This window comes from Oncorhynchus mykiss, chromosome 6, assembly GCF_057628025.1.
Source record: "Oncorhynchus mykiss isolate SJ-2025 chromosome 6, ASM5762802v1, whole genome shotgun sequence".
In the NCBI taxonomy this organism is placed as follows: domain Eukaryota; kingdom Metazoa; phylum Chordata; class Actinopteri; order Salmoniformes; family Salmonidae; genus Oncorhynchus; species Oncorhynchus mykiss.
Window position 1 is genome coordinate 24,116,571 of NC_143027.1, and position 20,770 is coordinate 24,137,340.

The 20,770-nt window shown below is 41.0% G+C and overlaps 1 protein-coding gene and 1 pseudogene across 1 annotated transcript; both read right to left on the reverse strand.

Annotated features, from left to right (window-relative positions):
* Positions 1–1,575: 1,575 nt before the first annotated feature.
* Positions 1,576–13,335, reverse strand: LOC110525572 (cationic amino acid transporter 4). The gene is made up of 5 exons (XM_021605788.3): positions 13,174–13,335; positions 10,946–12,002; positions 10,031–10,749; positions 6,381–6,489; positions 1,576–4,433 (listed from the first exon to the last, which is right to left on the reverse strand). The coding sequence occupies exons 2-5, from the start codon at positions 11,925–11,927 to the stop codon at positions 4,216–4,218; spliced, it is 2,028 nt and encodes a 675-aa protein (XP_021461463.2). The 5' UTR covers positions 11,928–12,002; positions 13,174–13,335; the 3' UTR covers positions 1,576–4,215.
* An 881-nt stretch (positions 13,336–14,216) lies between these two features.
* Positions 14,217–20,646, reverse strand: LOC110525317 (protein DGCR6-like; annotated as a pseudogene).
* Positions 20,647–20,770: the final 124 nt, after the last annotated feature.

Below are 20,770 nucleotides of genomic sequence, written 5' to 3' on the forward strand. Positions count from 1 at the left end.
TTTTCTTTAATGGAAGCGTCTCTAATGTCAAACATGTAAAATGTGGTGTACCGCAGGGCAGCTCTCTAGTCCCTATACTCTTTTCTATTTTTTTTTTACCAATGATCTGCCACTGGCTTTAAACAAAGCATGTGTGTCCATGTATGCTGATGATTCAACCATATACGCATCAGCAACCACAGCTAATGAAGTCACTGAAACCCTTAACAAAGAGTTGCAGTCTGTTTTGGAATGGGTGGCCAGTAGTAAACTGGTTCTGAACATCTCTAAAACTAAGAGCATTGTATTTGGTACATATCATTCCTTAAGTGCTTGACCTCAGCTGAATCTGGTAATGAATAGTGTGGCGGTTGAACAAGTTGAGGAGACTAAATTACTTGGCGTTACCTTAGATTGTAAATGGTCATGGTCAAAACATATAGATCGAATGGTTGCAAAGATGGGGAGAGGTCTAGCCGTAATAAAGAGATGCTCTCACACTTCAAAAAGCAAGTTCTGCAGGCTCTAGTTTTGTCTAATCTTGATTATTGTCCAGTCGTGTGGTCCAGTGCTGCAAGGAAACACCTAGTTAAGCTGCAGCTGGCCAATAACAGAGCGGCATGTTTTGCTCTTAATTGTATTCAGAGGGCTGATATAAATACTATGCATGCCAGTCTCTCTTGGCTAAGAGAGACTGACTGATTCACTTCTTATTTTTTAAGAAACATCAATGTGTTGAAAATCCCAAATTATTTGCATAGTCAACTTACACACAGCTCTGACACACTACTTATCCCACCAGACATGCCACCAGGGGTCTTTTCATAGCCCCCAAATCCAGAACAAATTCAAGAAAAAGTACAGTATTATATAGAACCCTTATTGCATGGAACTTCCTTCCATCTCATATTGCTCAAATAAACAGCAAACCTGGTTTCAAAAAACAGATAGAGCAACACCTCACGGCACAGCACCTCTCCCCTATTTGACCTAGATAGTTTGTGTGTATGCATTGATATGTAGGCTACGTGTGCCTTTTTAAAAATGTATGTAGTTCTATGCTTGAGCTGTTCTTGTCTAATGATGTTCTCTATTATGTTATTCTGTATTACGTTTCATGTTTTGTGTGGACTCCAGGAAGAGTAGCTGCTGCCTTTGCAACAACTAATGGAGATCCTAATAAAATACCAAATACCAAATAACATGGCACAAGTAGGTGGGTGGCCTCTGTTGTGCTCTATTGGGGGGGGGGGGGGGGGGGGGGGGATGATATTAGAGAGCACCCATCAGGCCAACTCCTTCAATTGCCTCACAATTGTGTCTAGAAAAACACAATTGTTTACCCTTAAGTGTGTGTAATTTACTCTATTTATACTTGTAATATAATTTTTCAATGGAAAAAGTAAAATAAATACTGTAGCTGGAGTGTGTCTTTAATGTTGCCTGTGGTATGCTTGTCTCTTGCTTGACAGACTGATTTAGCCTAATTGTTAACACACAGTACTTATCTCGAAAAGCTAAATGGACAGTGTATAATCCATTTTGTTACGTTAATAGTATGGGCAAGAAACCCTGTAATAATAACAATATTCAGAATGCTGCTTCAAAACATTTATTTGTCACGAAATAACACAGCTTCTTTTAGACTTTATACAACAAAAAATACTTAGAATTTGAATGTGTAAGTACAGAGTACATAGGTACAGTCAGAGCCCATAGCGCATTGTGCTTACTGCCACACAAGACAGAGAGCGTAACTCATCGAGGTGAGGAAATGTTCAGCTTGCCAAAAGCACCATAGTGTCAACACCTGTCACTTGCCCACGCAGGAAAAACAGAGACACACTGGTAGAGAGACACATACAGTCGTTTGCAGTTAAAATCTTAAACTATGTGCAAAGTTGTACAAAAATCAATTTAATATTTTGTTATCCCCACATCCACCAACATTTGATTACTTCAAAGGCTGTATCTGTTGTTGAAATCAATTGAATGGAATATAGTAGTTTACAATATAATATCCTATGAATAAATACTGAGATTATAACAGGGTAAACTACTTGGATAGAGGTGAAAAGCTACCTGAACAACAAGTTGTTTAGATTTCACGTAAGCTTTGGGAATCATTCTGTACTCATGAAAACATCTTTAAGGCCATTGGTTGCTTGTGTCATATATTTACATATACAAATGTATGTTTACAATAACTAATAAATAGTGATAAATAAGAGACTTTTAAAACAAACATCTTTTTGAGTACAACACTAAGGTGAGCTACAGACACGTGTGAGGTTGGTAGCCGGTAGTGAGGGACTCATGCTTATTTGTCATCATTCTAAGGACTGTGATATATAGAAAACGCTAATAACATCAAGGCAATGCTGTAGTTACATTATTATTATACAGATAAATCGTAGACGTTTTACCGCAATCTCCAAACGTGACAAACAAATATACACCTTATAGGTAACAAAATAATCCGTTCTCAGGACTTGACTGAAAACTTTAGCTATGGGAATGTTATGATTATCACGTTGAGACAACGTTACATTGTCATGACATCTTACTGCCCTCTCGAACACTGTGCTATCAGACAGGGTAGTGAGTAACTGGGTGTGAGAGTGCAATCCCTCTCTGAGGAGGTCAGTGTAATCCAGCACTGCGAGTGAGAGTGATCTGTGCGTGTATGTAATCTAGATCAAGCTATTGGTCAACCGCAGGGACTGCTGCAAATCTGTCGGATTACAGAGGTCTCATGAGGATAAAAGATGTCCTATGGCTGGCATAGTCTGACAAAACGCTCAATCCCTGTTTGTTAATATGCTTCTAAACAGCAGCACCAAATACCCTGTTCAGGTACATCATGAACTGGGTTTGTGCTTGCCTTACAAAAAGCATATATTAAAACACATGTTTATAACTCTCGTCTCGCATTATCACTGTTGTGTATGAGGAGAAATGAGAACAAAACCATAGCTAAAATAATCCAGGTGCTTTTATATTAGATGGTTGTATAAACTAATCTCATGCTAGCACACAGAAGGGGAATGGGTCGCTGTCTAGTTCTTGTGCATTGGGGGAATAACCATTCTTAGTAGATATTAGGCTGATTGCAAAATCTGGGACACATAAGAGTGAGTGAGGTCATTGGATGGGAGTCAGTGGATTAAGTGAGAGGTTGAAAGGCCAACTCCGCCTTAGAAGAAGAGAGTGACAATCTCATGTGATGGAGACAGAGAACATTAACAAGTGGAGTCGGGTCATTATGATACGAAGCGAGGTACAAAAACATCCCAAAACAGAACATAATATGTGTGTGATATGCCATCAGTGAAATGCAAAATTAAAATGATAAAATAGACTGTTTCACAGCTCAGAAACTACATGAAACAAGTCCGAAATAATCATTAAAATAGAAAATGTATGTAAATGATTTGCGTTTGGCTGAGCAGCCACTAGTGCGGGGGAATGAGGGGGATCTTGAGGTGGTCCCAGGGGTTGTAAGTGGACCCACATGACCCACTGACAGAACCTAGTCTCTCCTCAGGCAAGAATAATGCTTGTGTGTGTGTGTGTGTGTGTGTGTGCGTGTGTGTGTGTGTGTGTGTGTGTGTGTGTGTGTGTGTGTGTGTGTGTGTGTGTGTGTGTGTGCGTGCGTGCGAGAGAAAGCAAATGTGAATATGTGTTTGTACATGGGTGTGTGTAAACAAAGGTCTATTCATTCCAGTGCTTACAAAATGAAAAATGCAGCTTATCAACATGACTCAATGTATGCTATGACCAAAAGCACCATCCTACTTCCAAACACATTCAATTGTGAGTGACTGAGAGACATTAAAAAGCGGATCAATTGAGGAGTTGAGAGAAATGCTAACAAGGAAATAACACCTGTGCTGGTTTATCTACCATTTTTTTTTGTAAATACAGTGATTATAACCAATAGCAATATCCTAAACAATGCTAGATAGCTTTATTACTATGTTCCCATATTAAGAGATACAATATGTAAAAATAAATATAAATATGTTTCATAATGAGAGAGCGTAAATCTCATTGTGTGATGTGTACTTACTAACGCAGAGAAACACAGCCTTGTGGCAGTACACACTGATTGTATGAGGCCAGTCACGAGAGGGAAGTCAGAGGAGAAGAGAGTGAGGTAATGTATGAGTAGGAGCAGATAGATGATAAACGGCCCACTGAAATAAAGATGGCTCCCTTCCTAGTTCCCACACATCATCTCTTTGCCTGCTGCTCTTCAGCAGACTGGGCGGGGGAGGGGGTGGTGTGGAGGGCGCTGGCGTCCCCGTGTCCGTTCGGCTGCACTGACTGGACTGTCTCTACCAGGCTGCCACTAGGGAGCACCACGTACCTGGCAGCCATGTCCTTGGGCTGCAGCTCCCTCAGGCCCTCCTTACTGTGCCATATCCCATAGCCAAAATACACCAGTAGACCTAGAGAGGTGCAACATATACTGTTAGGACCAAAACACATGCTTACAGAATCACACAAATATGTTGTTGTTATTGTTATACTGTCATACTGTATGTGCTTATCCATTGAGAAGACACAGCTATAGCGGGAATATGGTGCTAGGAATTGATTACTTAGACATGGCCCAGCCCCTTTCATGTTCAATATTCCCTGTGAAGCCTCTGTAGGCAGACAGGCAGGGTTGGGTAGGTTACTTTCTAAACGTAATCCATTACAGTTATTAGTTAGGCCTACCTGAACAAAATTGCAATCAGTAACGTAATGTCTGGATTTCCCAAACTCAGTAATGTAATCAGATTACTTTGTTACTTTTAGATTACTTTCCCCTTAAGAGGCACAGGTTAGTAGCTGGCACAAAGTCATAAAATGAGATTTAAAACCTAAACTTAACCACATTGATAACCCTAATGCCTAGCCCTAACCTTAAATGAAGACCAAAATGCAAGATTTTTACAATATAGCCAATTTTGAATTTGCAGCTTGACCCATCTAGGAGAAATTGCTCCGTTTTGCCTCAAGAACAAGACTCGTCCCAATAAATATCAACCTGTTTAAGAAGCATTAGAAAAAGACAAAAATGAATGACCTTTATTGCAGGATAAATCAATGTTAGAGTTTACATAGCTGGCCATAAATGGATGTTGCAGTTTTCTTTATGGGTTGGTTATGTACAGTAGGCTTCTTCTAACCCATCGCTTTCTACTACAGATAATACGATTAGGCTATATCTTTAAATTTAAAAAAAATCTAACTGGGTCTGCCAGATTTCCAGTCATTTCAATTAATTTAATACCCATTGATCTTCAAGAATATGAATTGAAAAGATGAAAATATAGATCAGCCAAATTGTTTTATCTGAGCATAACCCCAAAACTAAGGACTAATCAGCCTAATCTGTTGTTTTTGATTTTGTTGTCATGGAGGTCTGATAAGGCCCATTGCTTTGAACTGCAACAAAATGCAGCCCTCGGAATAGCGTGCTTTGAGCACTAAGTGCTTATTTGCATGTGAAAAACCAGATGGTCATTTTCCATGAAGAGAATAAAAGTCCCACTAGTGGTCTTCTTAAATTAAACTTGTTTTTACAATAATGGAGCACAATACCACGGGGCAGTTTAGAAGGGATGAACTCAAACTTTTATTCCATAGGCTAGGATCTGCACTGCAGCTGTTGCAAGAGTGCTTTTTTCACTGGCTGTCCACTGGGGCATATTCATTACTCCGATTCTGTTGCAAAACGTTTCTTAAACAGAAGCAAACGGAACAAAACGGGGCGGGACCTACCTGCCTACCAACAGAAACTCTAGTTTTGCTCTGTTTGCTTCCATTTGGTTCTTAAACAGTAAATGGTTTCCGTAATGAATACACTCCTGACCGCAAAAACAATGATTGATAAGCAGTTTAAACTTCTTCAATTGAACCATTATTGGGTTAAAATACACAGTATATACATTTGTGAACAGCCATCCACAACAACCACAATATGTAAGGCGCAAATAAATTAGAGAGCAGCAGTGTGATTCACATCAATGCACTATGTAGCTTAAATATCTTCTAACTGCAACAGGCGCAGGCTAGGAAAGGGTTAACTCACTCCAGTTGACTTACTTGGTAGGTTTACTCTCTGTAAACACAAAGTAACCTGCATATGTTTTAATACAAACATGTGCTATGTACTAATAATTTAATAAAACCCTGTTTCATATCCTGTTGTCTATGATCAACCAGTAATAAGTATCCATACTATTTGTCCATCATTTAGGTTAAGAGGCACAGTATTTCAACCACTGAAGGCAACAGTTCCAGTTCTGTCTGACATGATGTTTGGTTTACAGGACGTGTCTGCGCTACATAGCACATGGTCCTCACACAACACACATTTGTGCCATTAGTGGAAGTAATCTTACCTGCAGCCACCCATACGGTAAAGCGGATCCAGGTCATTGGGCTGAGCTTCAGCATTAGGAACACATTCATGAGGATGCTTGCACCAGGGATGAATGGGACCAAGGGTACCTAGGAAAAATTACAACAGCAAACAACCATCATTCTGATATGTATTAAAATGTGTCAAATAATCAATGCCTTCCTTAATTCAATAAGTGTTTGTCGTGGAAGAAAAGGAGGTTGGAGAGCCTAAAAAACCACTAGTCTTGACTAAAATATTAAAAGTCCCAATAGGAGTACTTAATATAATTCAAAAGAATGATCAGGTCTTCATGACAAGATTTTATATTAGGTTGGTTCCAGAGGGAACGTGGGCCCTGCTTCAGCTCACAGAAACAGCTTTTATTTTGTATGAAGAGCAGATCAACCACACGGCAGAGAGTGAGTGTCTGCTGTGACTCAGCTTCAGAGCTGGGTGAAAATGTCACATTAAATGTTGCAGTTCCTATCTACTGGGCTCGAGTCAGACGGAGTAGAATTTAGCATATCTAAAGGTGGAGAGACAGCTACAAAAAAGTCTTAAAACACACAGAGTATTCTTAGTTTATCATAACTACATAAAGACTTAGGGAAATATAACAGGCACAAATAAAATGCTATTTGTCACATGCTTCGTAAACTTCAGGAGTAAACTAACAGTGAAGTGCTTACTTACGGGCCCTTCCCAACAATGCAGAGAGAAAGAGAATAGATAAATAATAGAAAAGTAACAGTAAATATGCAATGAGTAACGTTAACTTGGCTATATACACTGAGTATACCAAACATTAGGAACAACTTCAGGGCATGAACTCTACAAGGTGTTGAACGCGTTCCACAGGAATGATGGCCCATGTTGGGTGGTGGAACATTGTTGATACACATGGGAAAATGTTGAGTGTGAAAAACCCAGCAGCGTTGCAGTTCTTGACAAACTGGTGCGCCTGGCATCTACTACCATAAAGGCACTTACATTTTTTGTCTTGCCCATTCACACTCTGAATGGCACACATACACAATCCATGTCTCGATTGTATATAGGCTTAAAAATGCTTCTTTAACCTGTCTCCTCCACTTCATCTACACTGACTGAAGTGGATTTAACAAGTGACATCAATAATGGATCATAGCTTTCATCTGGATTCACCTGGTCAGTCTGTATCATGGAAAGAGCAGGTGCTCTGAATGTTTTGTATAGTCAGTGTACACAGGGTACCAGTACTGAGCTGATGTGCAGGGGTACAAGGTATTTGAGGTAGATATGTACATATAACTGGGAATAAAGTGACAGATATTAAACAGTAGTAACAGCGTATGTGTAAAAAAAGTCAATTAAAAAAGGGTCAATGCAGATAGTTACCGTTCAGGAAGGAGACGCGTTCTTTCTCCTAGAGATGAACGTACTTTGGTGCGAAAAGTGCAAATCAATCCCAGAACAACAGCAAAGGACCTTGTGAAGATGCTGTTCCGAATGGCCGATTAATTAGGGCCGATTTCAAGTTTTCATAACAATCGGAAATCGGTATTTTTGGGCGCCGATTTGCCGATTTTATAAATATATACAGTGGGGCAAAAAAGTATTTAGTCAGCCACCAATTGTGCAAGTTCTCCCACTTAAAAAGATGAGAGAGGACTGTCATCATAGGTACACTTCAACTATGACAGACAAAATGAGAGAAAAAAAATACAGAAAATCACATTGTAGGATTTTTTATACATTTATTTGCAAATTATGGTGGAAAATAAGTTTTTGGTCACCTACAAACAAGCAAGATTTCTGGCTCTCACAGACCTGTAACACATTCTTATTTTCAATGACGGCCTAGGAACGGTGGGTTAACTGCCTCGTTCAGGGGCAGAAAGACAGATTTTCACCTTGTCAGCTCGGGGGAACCAATCTTGCAACCTTACAGTTAACTAGTCCAATGCAATAATGACCTGCCTCTCTCTCATTGCACTCCACAAGGAGATTTCCTGTTACGCAAATGCAGTAAACCAAGGTAAGTTGCTAGCTAGCATTAAACGTATCTTATAAAAAACAATCAATCATAATCACTAGTTAACTACACATGGTTGTTGATATTACTAGATATTATCTAGCGTGTCCTGTGTTGCATATAATCTGACTGAGTATACAAGTATCTAAGTATCTGACTGAGCGGTGGTAGGCAGAAGCAGGAGTGTAAACATTCATTCAAACAGCACTTTCTGTGTGTTTTGCCAGCGGCTCTTCCTTGTGCGTCAAGCATTGCGCTGTTTATGACTTCAAACCTATCAACTCCCGGGCTGGTGTGACCGAAGTGAAATGGCTGGCTAGTTAGTGCGCACTAATAGCGTTTCAAAGTTCACTTGCTCTGAGCCTTGGGGTGCTTGTTTCCCTTGCTTTGCATGGGTAACGCTTCGATGTGGTGGCTGTTGTCGTTGTGTTGCTGGTTCGAGCCCAGGGAGAAGCGAGGGGAGGGACGGAAGCTATACTGTTACACTGGCAATACTAAAGTGCCTATAAGAACATCCAATAGTCAAAGGTTAATGAAATACAAATGCTATAGAGGGAAATAGTCCTATAATAACTACAACCTAAAACTTCTTACCTGGGAATATTGAAGACTCATGTTAAAAGGAACCACCAGCTTTCATATGTTCTCATGTTCTGAGCAAGGAACTGAAACATTAGCTTTCTTACATAGCACATATTGCACTTTTACATTCTTCTCCAACACTTTGTTTTTGCCCTTATTTAAACCAAATTGAACATGTTTCATTATCTACTTGAGGCTAAATTGATTTTATTGATGTATTATATTAAGTTAAAATAAGTTAATTCAGTATTGTTGTAATTGTCATTATTACAAATACATATATTTTTTTTAAATCGTCCGATTAATCGGTATCTGCTTTTTTGGTCCTCCAATTATCGGTTGAGAAATCATAATCGGTCGACCTCTAGTAGAGATAGTCTGAATGATCGGCTATGAAAAGCTAACTGACATTTACTCCTGAGGTGCGGACCTTTCGCACCCTCTACAAACACTGTGATTATTTTTTGACCCAGCTGGTCATCTATGAACATTTGAACATCTTGCCCATGTTCTGTTATAATCTCCCCCCGGCACAGCCAGAAGAGGACTGGCCACCCCTCATAGCCTGGTTCCTCTCTAGGTTTCTTCCTAGGTTCTGGCCTTTCTAGGGAGTTTTTCCTAGCCACCGTGCTTCTACACCTGCATTGCTTGCTGTTTGGGGTTTTAGGCTGGGTTTCTTTACAGAACTTTGTGACATCAGCTGATGTAAGAAAGGCTTTATAAATACATTTGATTGATTGATTTGATGATGGTATTGATGTGAGTCATGACCAGCCTTTCAAAGCATTTCATGGCTACAGATGTGAGTGCTATGGGGCGATAGTCATTTAGACAGGTTACCTTGGCATTCTTGAGCATAGGGACTATGGTGGTCTGCTTGAAACTCTGCAGGCAGACAACGTTATACAACTAATAATTCTAAGGCGAGGGTTTAGTTCTGCTTCCCTAACTTTATGTGTAGGCATATACAATAAAGTAAAAGTCAACAAAGTTGCTGCTTTGCATTTACACATTGGGCATAAAATGAAAAACTGAGAATTTGTTTGGCTCACCTGGAAGGTTTTGGTGTTGATATGTGGTTCATGGGCATATATGACGAGCAGGCTGAGGAGGAAGGTTGAGCCAAACACGACTATTAGCACGGCGAAGCTCCACGTAGGCAGCTGCAGCTGGTTACTCCCAAACACAAAAACGGCACAGAGGGACACAGAGCTCACCATCACAGCCAGCACAGAGAAGGCCACCACCTCCCCCGGCTCAAAGTCCCCTAGCAACCTGCCCAGGTAGGGCTCCCAGCGAGCCTTCAACACCCCTGGTGCGCTGCGTTCCCTGGTCTTCTGCATCTCCACCAGCTGTAGCTTGTCTGAGAAGGACTCATACTCCTTCAGCTCCCCGCTGTCCTGAGCTATGATCTGGGACTCGGAGGCTTCGGGTGAGGGCGCTGGGTTGTAGTTGGTGTTAGGGGAGGTAGTGGAGTTAGCCTTGGAACTGGTCTTCTCCTTCTCAGGCTGGAAGCGCAGCACAATGACACTGGCTGCCACAAAGGTGTAGGCCAGGAGGGTGCCGATGGACAGGAACTGGACCAGGGCCTCCAGGTCAAAGATGAGGGCCATGACGGCCATGAGGAGGCCAAACACCAAGATGGCATTCACAGGGACCTTGGTGACAGGGTTGACCTTGGCAAAGAAGGCGAAGAAGAGGCCATCCTCCGCCATAGCGTAAACAATCCGAGGGAGGGAGAAGAGGTTGCTGAGGAGCACTGTGTTCATGGCTGGAAGAGGGGATGGACAGAGAGTCACATGATCATCAATGCAATCAAAACAGAGAGCTACTGTATGAAGTCAAGCAAAATAAAAGTCATACACATTTGCCCTTCAATCAATTATATCATCAACTGACCCAAAGAAACTCAATGACATGATACATTGGTGTTGTTACAGTGGTTAAGTATTTCAAGAGACACTTACCACAGATGGACCCTACTGCCACGATGTAGCCAGCCCAGCTGTAGCCTCGGCGGAAGAAGGCGTCAGACAGAGCTGAGTTTGGATCGAGGGAGTGCCAGGGCACCATGAGAGTGAGGACAGTGGAGACCAGGATGTAGGCTGTGGCTGCCATGCACAAGGAGATGGCTGTGGCCATAGGAATGGCTCGCTGGGGGTTCTTAGCCTCCTCGCTGGAGGCTGCAATCACATCGAAGCCAACAAATGCGTAAAAGCAGGTGGCTGTGCCTGCCATAACCCCAGACACACCGAATGGTGCAAAACCTCCTTCTTTCTGGCTCCAGTTGACTGGATCTGCCAGCACGAAGCCAAACACCAAGATGAAGAGTATGACAACCAGACTAACAGCGGAGAAGATGTGGTTGAGCCAAGAAGAGACTCGCACTCCGAAGGTTATGAAGATGGTGGCAACCACTAGAATCCCGGCGGCCAGCAGGTCAGGGTAGTGGGCGATATAGGGAACATTCCACTTCATTATGTGGTTCTCTGTGTAGTTCTGGATAGTGTGGTTAAACATGGAGTCCAGGTAACCACTCCACGCCCGCGCCACCGCGGCCCCACCAATCATGTACTCCAACACTACGTTCCAGCCAATGAGAAAGGCCCATATTTCTCCACAAGAAACATAGGTGAACATGTAGGCTGAGCCCGTTCTGGGCACGCGAGCTCCGAACTCAGCATAGCAGAGCGCGGCCATCAGGGAGGCGATGCCTGCTATGAGGAAGGAGAGGACCACGGCAGGTCCTGCGGTGTCCTTGGCCACAGTGCCTGTCAGGACGTAGAGACCAGAGCCCACCATGCCCCCAACACCCAGCAGGGCCAGGTCCACCATGGTCAGGCAGCGCTTCATTGATGTCACCATCAAATCATCATCCAGGGTCTTCAGTCGGTTCAGCCTTTGGCAGAAACGCACTGCCGGGACGCAACCACGCCCACAGGTCGCCATGGTTACAGGATCACACTCGGCAACTTATCAGTCAAGATGCTCAAACTGGATCCATTCTCCTCCTGATCAATTGACCTGAGAGACAAAAATACAAATACATACCATCATACAGGGAGGGACAAAGCCTGTGACTGCAGAGCAGGTAGACAAAAGCAACTCATCCTAATGAGGGCTTCATCTAACCTTTATCTGAATGACTCCATCCCCTCACCACTGCTGCCTATCTCTGAGCATGCTGTATTACACCTCTGCCCTTACTAAGTGGAAGGTGGAAACTATTGCTTTTCTATTTTTAGAATTGAAGACTAATATTCTTCAACTTGGCTTATTAGGATAGCTTGATACATTTCAGTTAGGACTATCTGAGTAATGTAAAATCTATAAATAGGCATATCTATAAATTCTGCAATTTAATACATGTTTTGAAAGATATAATTTTGTCTATTACTGGTTAATAACTGCCCATGAAAAAGAGATCTGTTTGATCTGCTCTGACTGTTTGACACGTCTTCTTTTCACTTGAAGACTAATGTTGAAGGTAATATCCTATTGTAGCCTATGTAAGGCTATATTCCGCTTTCATCCTGCGAAGACTAAAAGTGTCCGATATCTCAGCAAATAAAAGTACCCCACCGAACACACAACTATTTGGGTAGGTTAAACGCTGTGGAGCCAAAATCAATCATCAAAGGCTACGCTTTATGCGATAGAATGGGACCAGCCCGGGATCCGACTCTTTTTGATGTGCCGTTTCCAATTACTGCGTACGGCAGGCATATGGCGAGTTCTGCCGCCCTTAATGCAAGAAATACATTACGTAAAGCTTTTATTCCCTACTGAAATAAACACTGATACAAAGTGAAACGACCATACATCCGTTCTCCATAATAACTGTGATTCGTGTAATAATTGTGGAGTCATGGCGAGAATGAATCGCTTTAAGTGCGTCGTTTTTACAAAAGCCAGCCATATTAATAATTTATAACAAAATGGAAACTCATACAAATGTTATTAATGAGAGGCTATTTCAATAAAGCGATGGCGATGGCTGATTATTCTATGAAATTGTACTTGTCTGCGTTTTATATATCTTTTTTATTATGGCACGAACAAGGTGTTGTAATAGGTAGATTATGGCAAAAGCCAGGGGAGAAACTCTACCATTACTGCTATTCTGCATATATAGTCTAATTTATTTGATTTAAAAAACGTTCTAATATGGTAACAAATAAAAACATTTGTTTACCTTAAATGCTGAATATCGCTTATGAGTAGCCTATCTCAGGCCCGGTTGATATCCTTTGAAACCCTCAACGACAGACAGGGAGAAAGGTGGAGATGGAGAACGAGAGGATAGAAAGCTGAGCTCTCGATTCTTAAAGGCACAGTACGAGTTTATTGTTCATCTGATGACGACGGGATCAGCCATCAGATAAGGTCACCCACAAGGCCAGCGTTTAAAGGTCCGATGCAGACGTTTTTATCTTAATTTCAAATAATTTCTGGGTAACAATGAAGTACCTTACTGTGATTGTTTTCAATAGCTTTTTAGCAAAGAGCAATTTCCCAAGCAAGAATTTAGCTAAGACTGTCTGGTAGTGGTCTGAGTGGGAGGGCAAGCCTGATGGCCAAAACTCCATCCCACAAATCAGGCTGAAATTGCAAACAGCTCTTATGCTAAACGAGCATTATCATTATCACAATTTCACAGTATTATTTTAGAGTGGAAATATATAAAACACAGGACAATCACGTTTTTGACTGCACGGTAACATATGCCTAAAGTAAAGTTGTCAAAAGGGTTGGTTTTCATCTACCATAATAACAATAACTGGATGCTACAGTATTAGCATACAAATGACATTCAAATCATCTACGATTGTATAGTACTAGTACATTTAAATACCCTTTACCCAATGTTTTGCCTATTGTCACTCAACTAGACTAATAATGAAACAATGAGTCACAATCAAATAAATACCTTTTACTTCATGATCACATTTTACAGAGGGCAAAATCATGGTAAACATGAATAACATCTTTGTAAAAAAAAATATCACAAACATGATAAGTTGGATGGATAAGATTACTTATTTCCATTTAGCATCTGTGTGACTGAGTGGCAACACAAATGCAAAAGTATCTACAGCCTTCAGTGATTCTTCAAATTCCTGCACTCTCTTCACAGCCCCATTGTCATCCATAACCAGTCATTTCTACATAGATTCCAGTGCTTTCACACAATCAGACCCTGTCTATCTGTCTGTCTATCTCTCAGGACAGGCCTCCTTACTGGGACTCTTTCTGTAGAAGTTTAAGTATCCCTTTGAGCCGGTTCATCTGCATTGTCAACTCCTCAAATGACAAGAAGGGAACATGAAACCTCCGAGCCATTATTGTCAACGAGCAGCGCAGTTCTGCAAGAAGAAGAATTCTACACATGGCGCACGCCCAACAACACTTAAAAGTGGCTTGCACTCTACTGCCTCTAGGATATGCTTCCAGTGAAACAGCTTAAACCCTACAATAATGGTATTCTTTGGCTAATCCTGTAGTGTAGCAAGGCTATTTCAATTGTGGAGACAGAGAGACTCTACCACCATCTATTGGACATTTTCCTACACTGCAATCTGTGTTTCACCCCTTGACCCCGCTGGCAGTGCACTTAGCTTACAACACTTTAAACTACAAATCCTTTCTCTTTAGGACTCAAGGAACATATTTCACTAAAAAAAATCAAGATTACTTCAACATTAGAATGATAACAAACTACATCTATCATATTTGGTAGAATAGACATCTGGTTATGAGTATGAGCTTATGTAGGAAATGTACCAGTCAAAAGTTTGGACACAACTCATTCACTGGTTTTTCTTCATTTTTAATATTTTATACATTGTAGGGTAATAGTGAAAACACCAAAACTATGAAATAACACATATGGAATCATGTAGTAACCAAACAAGTGTTAAACAAATCAAAATATATTTTATATTTATCCAGCCTTTGCCAGGATGACAGATTTGCACACTCTTGGCAGTCTCTCAACCAGCTTCACCTGGAGTGCTTTTCCAACCGTCTTGAAGAAGTTCCCACATATTCTGAGCACTTATTGGATGCTTTTTTCTTCACTCTGCAGTTCAACTTATCCAAAACCATCTCAATTGGGTTGAGATCAGGTGATTGTGGAGGCCAGGTCATTTGATCACTCTCCTTCTTGACGGGATGGCATATCGCTGCAAAATGTTGTGGTAGCCATGCTGGTTAAGTGTGCATTGAATTCTAAATAAATCAAAATCATTGCAGTGTCACCAGCAAAGCACCCCCACATTATCACACCTCTTCCATACTTCATCGTGGGAACCACACATGCAGAGATCATCCGTTCACCTACTATGCGTCTCACAAAACATTGCAGCAATTCGACCATGAAGGCCTGATTCACGTAGTCTCCTCTGAACAGTCGATGTTGAGATGTGTCTGTTACTTGAACTCTGTGAAGCATTTATTTGGGCTGGTAATGAACTAATCCTTTGCAGAAAAACCCTTGAATGAGTAGATGTGTCCAAACTTGTGACTGGTACTCTATATGCATACTGAAAAAAATATAAACACAACATGCAACAATTTCAAAGATTTTACTGAGTTTCAGTTTATTTAAATACATTCAGTCAATTTAAATACATTCATTAGGCCCTAATCTATGGATTTCACAAGACTGGACAAGATTTCACAAGACTGGAAGTACAGATATGCATCTGTTGGTCACAAATACCTTTAACTAAAGGTAGGGGCGGTGGATCAGAAAACCAGTCAGTGTTTGGTGTGACCACCATTTGCCTCATGCAGCGCAACACGTCTCCTTCACATAGAGTTGATCAGGCTGTTGATTGTGGCCTGTAAAATGTTGTCCCGCTCCTCTATAATGGCTGTGTGAAGTTGCTGGATATTGGCGAGAGTAGAATAGAATAGAATAAAACTTCATTGTCCATCTAGGATGGACATTTGTTTGGCATCACCTCCATTAAAATAATCACATATACATACATTCTAACATCATACACATTTAAACCAGTCAGTCCATCATGTTGCATACACTAACAACATAGAGGACATTAATTGATTCACTCACAAACAACCACTGTCCCAACTGCACTAGATAGATAAGTACATATACCGGTTACAATTTACTTTGCATTTAGTAGTCCAACAGCACAAGGAATGAATGAATGTTGTACACATCGATCCAGAGCATCCAAAACATGTTTAATGGGTGACATGTCTGGTGAGTACACGTGCCATGGAAGAACTGAGACATTTTCTCCTTCCAGGAATTGTGTACAGATCCTTGCGACATGGGGCCGTGCAATATCATGCTGAAACATGAGGGGATGGCGGCTGATTAACGGCACGACAATGGGCCTCAGGGTCTCGTCACGGTATCTCTGTGCATTCAAAATGACATCAATAAAATGTAAATGTGTTCATTGTCTGTAACATGGGGCTCATTGTTCACAACTTTGACATCAGCAAGCTGTTCGCCCACACGACGCCATTCATGTGGTCTGCGGTTGTGAAGGTCGGTTGGACATACTGCCAAATTCTCAAAAATGACATTGGAGGCGGATTATGGTAGAGAAATTAACATTAAATTCTCTGTCAACAGCTCTAGTGGACATTCTTGTAGTCAGCATGCTAATTGCATGCTCCTACAAAACTTGAGACATCTATGGCATTGTGTTGTGTGACAAAATGGCACATTTTAGAGAGGCCTTTTATTGGCCCCAGCACAAGGTGCACCTGTGTAATGATCATGCCGTTTAATCAGCTTTTTGATATGACACACCTGTTAGGTGGATGGATTTTCTTGTTGAAGGATAAAATGTTCACTGACAGGGATGTAAACACATTTCTGACGAGGAGGAGTAGTAGGAAGGATCGGAGGACCAAAGCGCAGCGTGGTAAGTGTCCATATTGATTTAATAGAACAATCGAACACTGAAACAAAACAATAAAGTGACAACGAACGAAACGAACCAGTCTTGTACGGTGAATACACAAAACAGAAAATAATCACCCACAACTCAAGGGTGAAAACAGGCTACCTAAGTATGGTTCTCAATCAGGGACAACGATTGACAGCTGCCTCTGATTGAGAACCATACCAGGCCAAACACAGAAATCCCAAATCATAGAAAAAAGAACATAGACTGCCCACCCCAACTCACGCCCTGACCATACTAAAACAAAGACAAAACAAAGGAACTAAGGTCAGAACGTGACAGATGTGCCTTTGTATGTTGTTGTGTAAGAGCGAGTTAGCTAGCATGCTTGAGATGTAATGTCGCATTAGCCCCTGCTAATTCAGTTATTTCCATGCTAACAGGCGAATCACGAATCTACAGCCATCAACATAGTGTTGTCCTGCACATCTAATGTATTTGTATTTATTATGGATCCCCATTAGTTGCTGCCAGCAGCTAACCTTTTCCTGGGGTCCAGGAAAGTTCATACAGCTTTAAAAACATAACAATACATTCACAGATTTCACAACACACTGTGTGCCATCAGGCCCCTACTCCACCATTACCACATATCTACAGTACAATCTAGTGCGCATGTTATCGTGTGTGTGTGTGTGTATGCATGTGTCTGTGCCTGTTTGTGTTGCTTCACAGTCCCCGCTGTTCCATAAGGTGTATTTTACTTTATGGAATGCAAAATTACAATGCTTGTCTTTCATAATTTGGTCAGATACTGTATACTTGGATGTGTAGTGTCAGCATTTGTTGCTGGCATGGCATCGCTAAGTTTGATGGAGCTGAGTTTGCTTTTTTCCACAAAATTTAATTTAAGGTGCTCCAAAGCTTTTTTTCTATCATTCTTTATGTCATTTATCTTTGTTTCATAGTGTAGTTTCTTCTTCTTTTAATTCAGTTTAGTCACATGATTTCTCAATTTGCAATACATTTGCCAATCGGTTGTGCAGCCAGACTTATTTGCCATTCCTTTTGCCTCATCCCTCTCAACCATACAATTTTATATATCCTCATCAATCCACAGGGATTTAACAGTTTTTACAGTCATTCTCTTAATGTGTGCATGCTTATTAGTAACTGGAATAAGCAATTTCATAAATGTGTCAAGTGCAGTGTCTGTTTGCTACTCTTTACACACCACAGACTAACAAATATTCTTTACATAAACAATATAGGAATCACTACAAAACTTGTGTCTACCGACCTCTTGTACACAATATTAGACCCAGCCTCTGGAACATTGGTTTTCCTAGATATGGCTACTATATTGTGATCACTACATCCAATGGATTTGGTTACTGCTTTCAAACAAATCTCTGCAGCATTAGTAAAGATGTGATCAATACATGTTGATGATTTAATTCCTGTACTGTTTGTAACTACTCTGGTAGGTTGATTGATAACCTGAACCAGGATGTAGGCACTAGTTACAGTTTGAAGCTTTCTCTTGAGTGGGCAGCCTGGTGAAAGCTAGTCAATATTTAAATCACCCAGAAAGTTAAGCTCTTTATTGACATCACATACATTATCAGGCATTGCACACATGTTATCCAGATACTGACTGTTAGCACTTGATGGTCTGTAGCACCTTCGCACCAGAATGGGCTTTAGGTGATGCAGATGAACCCGCTGCCATATTACTTCATTGGTATTTGACATGAGATCCTCTCTAATTGTTACAGGAATGTGGTTCTGAATATATACAGCAACACCTCCACCATTGGCATTTCTATATTTTCTGTAAATGTTATAACCTTGTATTGCTACCGCTGTGTCATCAAAGGTATTATCTAAATGAGTTTCAGAGATAGTCAGAATATGAATGTCATCTGTTACTAGCAACTTATTGAGCTTAAGCTAAATTTGTTATCATGGGCTATTTTGAGCACTTTTCTTCTGGGATGCTTACTTGTTTTTATTGCTTTACTCGGAAGCTTAGCAGCAGTAGATGTGCTCATGTTCTTCATGCTAGTGCAGGGTGAGCTGCACACAGTGGATTTCCTCTTAGGGCACACCGGCTCAGTGCTAACAGTATAAATAGGGTTCGTAGGCACATGATTACTGCATACAGTAGCTGTAGGATCAGCAGAGGCACTCAGAACAGTTAGAGGAACATACATGATGTTACTTACATTGTGTCTACCGACACCTCTGGTGTAATGTACATTTGCAGAAGCATTATGACCACACTGCGTCACAATGTTAGGGATTATCTGAGCTGGGCTTGGGTCATTGATAAATCATTGTCTTGTGTCTATTGTCAGAATAAACAACAATCACCTGGGATCACTGGCTGGACAGTCCATTCTTTAAAAACACAGCGCATGACAGTTACGAAGTACGATCACATCTGTTACACTGATGCAGAGACCAGTCTTCTTGTCTTTGCTGGGTATCTGTTACAGAGGCACACAAGGACATTGCATCATTGTGTTCATGTATCTGCCATATGCACTAGAATGTACATTTACAAAGTGTTGATTCAACTGGGGATTGGTGGTTACTTAGAACCCTGGTGTTCTGCTGGTTTATAACCTTTTGGTCCATCTCCACCAAAATCTTGTCATCCATCATCTGTTCCTCTCTCACTTGAATCTCCAGAGCCTGATAGCGACAATGATGTCCTCAGACATGAACAATAGAAATCAGTTCTGTGGCTGTGATATAGAAGGATGTTTGGGATCATTTAACAGCACATCAATAACATGTGTTTGCAGTCAGTCCACAAACTGAATTTTAATAATGGTATGATGCTTTGTCAATTCCATACTCCTGTTTCTCCTTGTCTATTTGTTTTCATAACTACAATGTGACTTGCAAACCTGCAGGGTTTCTTTATGCTTACGAATCAAATCCTGCTTGAGTACTGGGCATGAGGAAGATAATATTGAGACATTGTAATGGTGAAATCCCTCAGATCCCTTGTATAATGCCACACTAACATACACTCAAGTGTTTTATGATAAGACAGAGAACATGTGAAACCTAAAGACAGAGAGACCTTGATGCTCACAGTGCAGATTTTGTCTCTGGTTGTACAGATTCAGGTGCTGGACTTCCAGGAGTCCCTAAACTATATCATACACTGTTCCGTCTATGAGTCTCAGAGCCAGGTCACTCAGTGTGGTGTAGGATAGGCGCTGCTGGAAGGAGCTGGACATGGGGGTAAAAACAATAAACAGAGATTACTTCCTGGACCTGGAAACAGAGGTCAAGTCACGTTTCTGTAACTCCCTATTCACTAGGAACCAAAACGACCGAAATGGCGTGGTTCTACCTAAACTTGTCCAATAAAAAAATTCTGACATGCTTCTGACATCTAACAACTGTAAATAGTTAGGAACCATGAACGCACGTAAGACACAGGGAGAATCTCAATTGAATTTTCTTGATTCCTCGTGCCCTCTCTCCTCACCTTCTCAAAGCAAAAAGTCTATGGGAAGGGACATCTGACCTTCTCATCCAATGGGTTTTAAAATGTGGAGGCGGCGAGGAGAGAGGAAGCGAGAAATGAAGGAAATGCAATTGAGATTCTCCAATGATGCTGGGTTGGGATGGTTACCTGGGCAAATCTTTGATAAGTGTTTGTAGTTCTGATGTATGGGAGTTTAGTTTTCTCAGCTAGATCCGTGCTAGCAATCAAACATGCTTGCTAGCTAGCTAGCTTTACTCTCAGCCATAGCATAGGTTATTAGCATTTAGCAAACCCTTTACTGTAAAAGCTTTGAGGAACCACATAGGTACCTAGCTACAGTTATCTTTAGAAGTTCATCAAAATGCAGTATACACAAAATAGTGTGCATT